This window comes from Malus sylvestris, chromosome 17, assembly GCF_916048215.2.
Source record: "Malus sylvestris chromosome 17, drMalSylv7.2, whole genome shotgun sequence".
NCBI lineage: Eukaryota > Viridiplantae > Streptophyta > Magnoliopsida > Rosales > Rosaceae > Malus > Malus sylvestris.
This window is the reverse complement of record NC_062276.1, coordinates 17,506,882-17,516,312: the sequence shown is the minus strand read 5'-3', so window position 1 is coordinate 17,516,312 and position 9,431 is coordinate 17,506,882. Positions and strand designations below refer to the sequence as shown.

The window sequence follows — 9,431 nt, the reverse complement described above, 5'->3', positions numbered from 1 at the left end:
GGGACGGGCTATGACAATAACACTAGTTATATCACATATTATATATACTAGAAAAATGTCACACACTTTATGAGTGAGAAACATGATTTTTATTTTTATTTTTTTCGAATTTTGTTTTTTAAATTTTTTATGGGAGGAGTTATTTGTTCTTAACGGGGTTCATAGACATCTAAAAAGGGGGTTGGTGTTAAGAAGAGAGAAAGAGAGTAAGTTTAGAGGGTATTGATAGGGTGACATGGTCGTGGGGGTAAAGAAAAAAATAGCAAACTTGGCATGGCTGCCATTCGAATTGGTGATCCTAAGCTTGTTCCAGCTTCAAGATGACGGAATTGGGATTGATCGAAGGATCAAAGGGGATTGAGAGGGAATTATATTAATATGTAGTTTATATATATAATTATATAATTATATATATATATATATATATAGATATATAATATACAACAATTTCTCGGGTTTTAGATATAAAATTAAATTGAAAAAGGATAGCATATGCAATATGCTAATGATAAATTTGATGACAATGATGGAGATGGTGGTAACTTGCAGAGGGGGTTTGGGAAGGCGGCTATAAGTAATGGATTTCCAAATATTAATATACTTTTCTTGCTTTTTAAAAGTAAGAAAAATTACCACCGAAATTAGACACATTTTTTCTTGAAACATTGGTCAACTAGAGCATGCAGTGGAAGTTGCAACCATATATACATACACATATATGTATATATACACAATTATGTAAAAGTAGTAAGCTACAAGCGAAAGAAACTTAGAAATCCAACAAGAAAACCTTTGATTTTTTGGTTTGATTGCCATATATTGAGTCTTGACCCAAAAAAACGAGGACATGTTCATGGTATTATATACCAAGTCGACATTTTTTTCTCTTCCATACAACGATATTAGAAGTGAGGATTTGCGCTAAACCGCAAAAAGGGATTGCTGTTGCCTCATGTGTTCAAACCACCTCGCCTTGATTTGGACTTGAGCAATGCTTTTGCTTCAAAGTCAGAGAAATTGCAGGATTCGCTCGGCTATCGCAAAATTCTTCGACTTCATCAGCCTTTTCGTTGCTACAAAATTGCAAAGACTTTATAAGTAACACGAACGGTTGTCAGAAGAAACTGTACACAATCGCCTACCGGGCTAAGGACAGAAATCATTCTGCTTACCGGTGTCACAATGTCTCTCACGAAATGGGTGAGCATCATCCCAGCGCTGTATTTGGTCAGGATCAGGTCCCAGTTCTTCTGCATTCATAGCCAAAAATAGTTTACTCTCCAATTCCACACGCATCTAAAACATGTTTCCAGGAATTAATAAAACTCGTGCCTTTAACCATCTCCACGCTGTTTCACAGCATTCTAAGCTTGTACCAATAAGTCCGTAAATGATGTATTGATCTCGAACCTGAAAATAATTAAGATGAAGTAAGCTGTAAACTGGCAAAAAAGTTCAGAACCTCCAGAACTGTAACCGGATCTGGAGAAGATGGAAAAAAAACCCTGATACAAGGTCAAAACGTAAAGAAAAAAGTCCAAGTTACTTTCGTCTAAGCAAGAGACGGAGAATAGGGGAATGCCGGAAAATGCAAGCTTTTCAATCTTACGTAGAATCCTTTCCTTCTCTTGCACTGTATTCACTTCTCTGTAAACATTTAATGGGGAATCAAAACCTTCTCTATTTGAACTGCTAGCATTCCTCATCACGGCAATGTAAACAGCCTGCAGGACAATGTTCAGACTTCTGCCTGTTAAACTCGAAAATGCCTAATAAGGATGAGGAAAGTAGCGGAGTGTTTCTGTCGTTCAATAATGTCTGAAATCAGTCTAATGCTTCTTTTTATGCTTTGTAATGGCCGAACGTAACCAAATCTTGCAAGATTTCTGCTCTCTGAAGTGCACTGAAGTGACTCTCTCCTGGTACTGATTCCCAACCAAGTTTTCTGTATGAATACATTCAAATATATTAAGTATGTTAGCTTTAAACTCTTGTTTAGCGATCCTATATAAAGTATTACCGCATGATCGTGAGGAGACTCCAAAACATCACAACAACATACAATGTTCATTTTAGGTAAGGAAAAAGAGAGAGAAACCAATTTTACTGGCATCGAATTCACAATCGCTGGCCAAAATACAACTCATTCAATAAGTTAAAAAGGAAAAAAAGGTTTTCACATGCTAATAATGTGTGTTCTACTAAGCTGAAAACAGGAGGAGACTAATGAAAAACTTTTTCAACTCATTTCCGAATCTGGGATGGCCTCACTGGAGATTTCAACAACATTATAACAAACCTGCAGTTGCATATACAACGCAAAAGATAATGCTACCATAAATAGTTGGTGCTGCTACTGATATTCACCAAGACAAAATTTTGTACTTACATCTATCAATTTTGTTACGACAAATATTATCTTCTTATTTTCTGTATGCATCCATCAAAGAAAGCAAAGATCAAAGTGACTGTTCATAAGCTTCACATGGAGCATATGCATCATCCAGAATGCATGAAATGTGAGACTCGGAGCTATAAACCGTCTAATTATGAATGGCTTATAATGGCTCAAAATCAAGTAAACAATCTGAAAGGCGAAACCACAGAATCAAAACAATCTGAAAAGTGACAAATTGAACACACCGAATTTCTCCGTTGCTTCTAAGCTTGCTCAATAGCCTTCCTAAGCTAGCTGCAAGCTTATCTTCATAATTGACGCTAAAGAAACCGCTCTGCTTGATGTTAACCTTGACCACAGTTGTTCATCACATTTCTGTTTATTCTTTAAATTATTATCAGAGGAATCGACATGATCTGAAATGTTCACTTCTGTTGACTTTGTTTCCAAAAGGAAAGTCCTGCGCCTCTCATACGAACCAAGTGAAAAAGTTATTGGAAGTATCCATTTCCCATCACCATGCACAGCGGATGACAGGAAATGTGTCTGCAAAACAAAAAATTCATTAGATTTCTGCAGATAATATGATTTTGGTATTGACTATTACGGAGATAACAGGATATCCTTTTTCCTTTGTCCAACCATCCATCATTTCACTGACTTTGACACCAGATTCCTCCGAAAGAACACTCCATAAATCTTCTGTCTTTGCATTTTTGCCAAAATATCGTTTTATATAGGAACTTAACAATTTTCCGATTGGGTAATGAAGCCCCACAGTAAATAAACAAACTGAATATATGTTAACACATTTAACTGATTACAGAGAGTAAATTGACAATGTACTGCAAACTAGAATGTCTTCATAACAAGAACTCTTCAATTTCCCATCTTTGGCCTTCATGGAATTGCAGAAAACTGTCAAGGATTGCAAGGGCCTAATTTCAAGCAGTGTATTTGGTGATAAGATTAAGAAGAGTACTTCAGCCCACAGTATTCACTGTGAAAACTTTAAGTTATTGGTACGGCATGAAAGGTAATCTCGCTAGGGGGACATCAATTTTGTACCTGGAATACGTCATCCCCAAGATAATCCTGCAGCATTCATAACAGAAGATCCCTTTTTATAGCTGATTTCATCTAAGACTTCAGGAATTGCCAACCAGCAGATAAATATGCTGCATAGAGCAGTTTTTGTACCCCCTCCCTCATCTGAAATGTTAAAATGAATATAAGATGAAGCATGCTCTCAAAGATCAGATAACTATATCCTGTGAAATGCCATCCAGTTGGAAGGTATAGAGAGCTGAAAGACCGAAAAAATACCCTTGTCACAAAATCGAAAATCCTCATTAAGCCACAAATCGGTCCACCATTCCATCGTCATGTGATGCTTCATGTGCTACAACTATTGCCATCTAACAAAACAAGAAAAGGGTTGATAGATATTTCATCAGACTATTCCGTGGAGCCTTTTACAACAGCAAAAGTGCAACAAAGCTTAAAGTGGAATTAGAAATTAAACTTATTCTTTGCTCCCTTGCCATCGTGGAATGCAAAGGATCATAAAGCAGTTCATTTTCACAATATGTGATCAAACCATAATTCTCCATTGCCCCACCAGAAAATTGAGGAACCACAACCACATCGAGTTTGGGGAGAAAGTATGACGTTGGAAGTATCTAGATGTAACGATCACTCAGTTAAATAAAATAACCACAACAGCAGTGAAAGAAATAAAACTTACTTGGAGAAAGGATCGGGCGCCATAACAGCAACTTTTAGAGCAAAGTCCCCTTTGTCACTCTTCCCAACAGGGCAATATGCACGAACCAGTACCCCCGCAGACAAAGTTTAAGTAATATCTAAAACGAATTCTGTTACACAATTGAACAGTGTCCGCCTATTTGCATACCATCGGATGTTGTGTCTTCGATATAATAGAATACACCAACAACAACAGCCACTAAATAAGTTGACATGATAGAAGACTCCTCAAAATAAGCAGTCTACTCTTAACATTTGCATCAAGCTTCTCATTGACAATTGGCATATTGGATAAAGCTGTCAGCTCCAGTGGAACATCTACTGCTATCTTGAAAGTGTCCTATCAACAAAAGAAAGAAGAGTTGTCGGATTTAAGCAAATTTATGTGACTGTTTTAATCATGGAATTTTAACAAGCGAACTTAGAGGTTGCATCTATAACATTTCAACAATTACGGGAACTTCTCAAATATGAGCAGTGTACCTTCAGAGCAGGTTCATCGCAACATGGAAAGCTCCACCATGCATCTACAGGTTCGAATTGAGTAATTGCCACATTCTTCTTCTCTCCCCCGTCCATATTGGTGCTGAGAAAGTATCAGATGCTTTCATTAAAAACCTTGTTTGGTGACAAAGAAACTACAGGGGACAAAAGCAAATTAAGCACAACAAAATTTCCACTTTTTTTTGTAAGAGAAAATTTTCCTTCTATTTTCTTAGCAACCAAACAGACAGCAGCCTGACAGTCGCAAAATCCAATAAGCAATTCATTGTGTTCGGAAATACTCTTTCCCATAGCTGCAGCAACTTATAATTTACCAACCAACTGATTCAAATTTTCTTACCATTTATAGAACCCTTTCAGGTGCGCTTTAAGGACTGCTGAAAACTCAATCCTCAAAACTCTTTCACCAACACCAAGTGATTGATCCAACACCAAAACAAGAAATTCATCATCACCGTCCAAAACATCTCACAGGTGGTACTGCTGCTGCAAATTAAGAATGAAAAACCTTTTATACTAAAAACCCAACAAAACGAAAATCCAATAAAATCAAATCATTGTTGATCAAGAATAAGTTACTTGGCCTCGAGAGCTGGTGAACAAAACTTGGATGAACATCAAGTTCAAGAGCATTCAAGACAAGAAACTTGGTCTCTTGGACTATGCTAACGTTGATCTGCAGCGCTGGATAATGCGCTCGCTTCACATATCAAGCTTGAGATGAAGATCGTAGCATTTCAGAACTGCAAAATTTGGCAACCTTGCTTGGCCTTTGAATTGTTGTGTGCTTTGGTTTTGCTCCATCTCAGTGTGTAGTGAAGTGCTGAACAAGGGAGGAGTTCGATCATATTTTTTGAGTGGTGACCGGAGAAAAACTTCAGCACACGTTTCTATGCATTTGTCTCAAATCCAGCCGGTAATGACAGTTACCTTCTGAATCTCTAATGCTTCAGTCTTGTGATGATCCTAAGGTTGTCTTTGCTTTATGTGTTTTTAGCCAACTCCATGACATGAATGGGCCAAAGTGATGTTACCATTTTAGTTTTATGTGTTTTTAGTACGAGTGATATTTTCTTTATTAAATTTTATTATTATTAAGAGGAAGGGGAGGGTTCGGAACTATTACAATAATTTAGAAGCACCAGCCAGATCTTCTTCACAAAACACTTCCAAGTGCTTTTTTGGGGGCGATTGGATTTTTATAATGTATTTATAATAAAAGCACTTCTAGCAAAAGCACTAATGAGCATACATGTTTTCTAGAGAAGCAATCTCAAATGGGCACAAAGAAACTCAACCTGAAGAAAACTGTGATGGAATTCAAATGATAATTAACTCGTACAAAATTGGCAATGCTGCCTCAGAATTTGATCCCGAGTTCTACGTAAACTAAACAGTTGCTCAGCCTAACCATTGAGAAATCCAACAAAAAACTGAATACAAAGACTACACCAATGCCTATTAGGCTCTAACTCCGTGAACCAAATGATGATAACATAAGACTACATTATTACTAGAGCAGAGCATACTCAGCAACTAATTCTTTGGCACCTTACTCAACAAGTACTTCTTCAAAACATCCATCACAGACCCAAAATCCGCCTTCACTTGCATTGGCGGGTTAGCATACTTGCAAGCCAAATCCTTGATATCATTTGAATGATAATCAATCTTCGACTGCGTAAATTTCAACCCATGAGCCGTGCTCACCACCACAGTCCGGTCATTTGTGCCTATGATCCCTTGGTTCCGAAGCTTAATCAATGCAGCCAATGCCACACCAGTGTGAGGACATATGAACATGCCAGTGGAGTCTGCTTGAGCCATGGCATCCATCAACTCCTGCTCACTGGCTTCCTCCACAATCCCATTCGACTTCTTCAGTGCATACACGGCTCTGTCTATCGAAACAGGATCACCTATTTGAATTGCGGATGCAAACGTAGTGTTCGCCTTCACGGGCTTGAACTCTTGATCCCACCCTGCCTTGTAATGCAAGTACAGCGGGTTCGCATTTGCAGCTTGGGCACAAACAAGCCTAGGAATCTTATCTACTAGCCCCAACTCTTTGCACATATGAAACCCTTTGTAGAAAGCATATATGTTACCCAAATTTCCCCCTGGAACTATGACCCAATCCGGCACTTCCCAATCAAACTGCTGCAAAATCTCTATTGCGGCGGTTTTTTGACCCTCTAATCTCAAACTGTTCAAAGAATTGGCCAAATAAATCGGTAGCTCCGCCGTGACTTCTCGAATCAGCTGCATACAACCATCGAAATCAGTATCAATGCTCAGCACGAAGGCCCCATTGGCAATGGGTTGAACCAGCTGAGCCAGAGATATCCGATTTGCGGGTAGAAACACAATCGATGGTATCCCAGCTGCGGCACAGTAGGCCGATAAGGCGGCGGATGTGTCTCCGGTGGAGGCACAGCCGACGCCGACCACGGGGCGGTTCATTTTCCTCAGCCGGTTCACTTGGCTGACCAAAACAGTCATGCCCAAGTCCTTAAAACTGCCAGTGTGGCTAATCCCACAGTGTTTGACCCACAAATCGTTCATGCTTAGAAACTGTTTGCCATAACGCTCAGCCCAGAAGAGATTGGAGTTACCTTCAAAAGCGGAGACAATGTCGTCGCTGTCGATCTCGGGTAGGACCCACTCCTTCTTGCTCCAAACGCCGGAGCCGTAGGGCCAGGTGGTCTTGCCGATCCGGGAGTCGAAGAGGTCGCGCCAGTACTTGCCGTCGTAGTTTTTGAGGGCGGCCATGTCGTGCTGGACGTCGAGGAGGCCGCCGGAGTTGGATCGGTAGACGATCTCGTCGAGGGAGTAGGACTCGGCGGCGGAGGAGGAGGGGTCGGCGTTGAAGGGGACGTAGCGGGCGGAGAAGTGGTGGGAGTGGGTGGTGTTGTGGCGGCGAGCCTCGTCGCGAATGTTGTGGGGAGGGTGGTCGGAGGAGGAAGAAGAGGAGGAGGGAGGAGTGGAGGTGGAGACGCATTTGATGGTGGTGGCGAAATGGGGTTTGGTTGAGGGATGGAGGGAGGTGGGATTTTGTGGTTTGAGGGAGAGAGGGGAAGATTGGAAGAGAGAGGAAGAGGCCATTGTGGGAGAAAGAGAGAGAGAGAGAGAGAGAGAGAGAGAAAATGGTAGTGGCGCTTTGGTGGCTGGTTGGTTTGAAATTTGAACTGATGTATCGTTTAGGCCTTAAGGTGAGTTTCGATGGTTAAATCGAACTGCACCGACTTTAATTTTTTTGGCAATCGATTTTCAAAATTTTTAGAGTACGGTTAAACGAATCGACTCACATATATTTCATTTTATTTTTTTAATCATTATTAATACGTGTAGTAATATAAATGGTTAGTTATTTACGAGTTACTATGTTTTCACTACATAAAAACAAAATATGATTAGTTTAAGAGTCCCAAAGTATGATTAGTTTAAGAGTCCCTTTGGAAAAGAATAGGGGCACTATTTGGAGAACGCAGCAGCTGCTGCTTTGGTGCTTTCCTTGGGCTGCTTCATTTGTGCTTTTCTTTGAGCAATTATTCATATTGGTGCTATATTCTGTAGCTTTTGTTAGAGAAATTTATTATGTATTTTCGGTTTCGTTTTCACACAAACCGAAAACCAATCCAAATCAACTTGCCACATTCGATTAACCGACATGATCGGTTTTAGACCCAACTTGGCCGGTTTTGATTTGCAATTTTGGCTAAACCGACTAGGTTGGTTTGGTTTCGGTTTTGGTCCAAAACCAACCCAAAACAACCTGCACCCACCCCTAATAAACACCATCGGTTTTATTAGTAATTCAATATTATTGGAGGGGTGTGAGTTTGATAGAAATGAGTTTTATATCGATTCTGTAAGAGAAGAGATTTTTATTTTTATTTCAAAAATGGAGATTATTTGTAAGTCTCACACCATATCAAACTTTAGCGATCCGAACTATCTATTTTTCAAGTTGCACTTCATAAATCATCTTTGCAAAATATTAGCCAAATCAGAAATATTTGAGGCATCTAATTAAGTTGAAAGAAATTTGACTAACACTATGTTATAAGAAACATTAAAATTTCATCATGATAATTAAATGGGCAAATAGTTTCGGATTGCAGTGAATATTTTCATAGATGACTTATGGATTGAGACTAACAAAATAGACTATTTGGATCGTTGAAGTTTGATGTGGAATTGGTTCCGCAACTAATCCTTATTTTTAGTGAATATATATATATATATATATGCATTCTGTCACCGATTTGTAGAGGCCACAAACTGCACTAGAATAATGCCTGGATGGACTCTTTGACACGCAAAGTGACGGTCAATTTTTATACGTTTGGGTCTGGAGTGCAAGACAAGATTGGTTACTAATGTCATGGCAGAAATGTCACAAGGAAGTAAAGGAATGACAACTGAAGATGTGTAATGTCCCTGTGTAGTTGTTAGGGATGGGCAACAGTTATGACGAATGGGTAACCGCCGTTATTTACCCATAACAGTTTATGCTTATACCTTCATAACTGTTTATCTGTTGGGTAATTGCCTAAACGGTTATACTCATACCCATAAACGTTTATAAACGGTTAACCATACCCATAACCGTATACACATTTAACCGTAACCGTTTAATATCCGTCTACCCATTGATCCTTTTTAACCCCGTTTATCTTTTTTTTTTTTACCATTACCCATTTTTTATACGTCTACATGTTTTTTAACAACTTGAAAATTAAAAAAAAAATTGTCATAA

General features: G+C 39.1%; 1 protein-coding gene and 1 pseudogene across 1 annotated transcript; both read right to left on the bottom strand.

Moving 5' to 3' along the window:
* Positions 1 to 776: 776 nt before the first annotated feature.
* Positions 777 to 7,403, bottom strand: LOC126611308 (aminopeptidase M1-like; annotated as a pseudogene).
* LOC126611305 (threonine synthase, chloroplastic-like) lies at positions 5,969 to 7,871 on the bottom strand. The gene has a single exon (XM_050279524.1). It carries the CDS (start codon positions 7,772 to 7,774, stop codon positions 6,206 to 6,208), a length of 1,569 nt encoding a protein of 522 aa, XP_050135481.1. The 5' UTR covers positions 7,775 to 7,871; the 3' UTR covers positions 5,969 to 6,205.
* Between the last annotated feature and the right edge of the window lie 1,560 nt (positions 7,872 to 9,431).

Bases quoted from the DNA above. Each gene is read 5' to 3' on its own strand.
- LOC126611305 (XM_050279524.1), bottom strand. From the start codon at position 7,774: ATGGCCTCTTCCTCTCTCTTCCAATCTTCCCCTCTCTCCCTCAAACCA.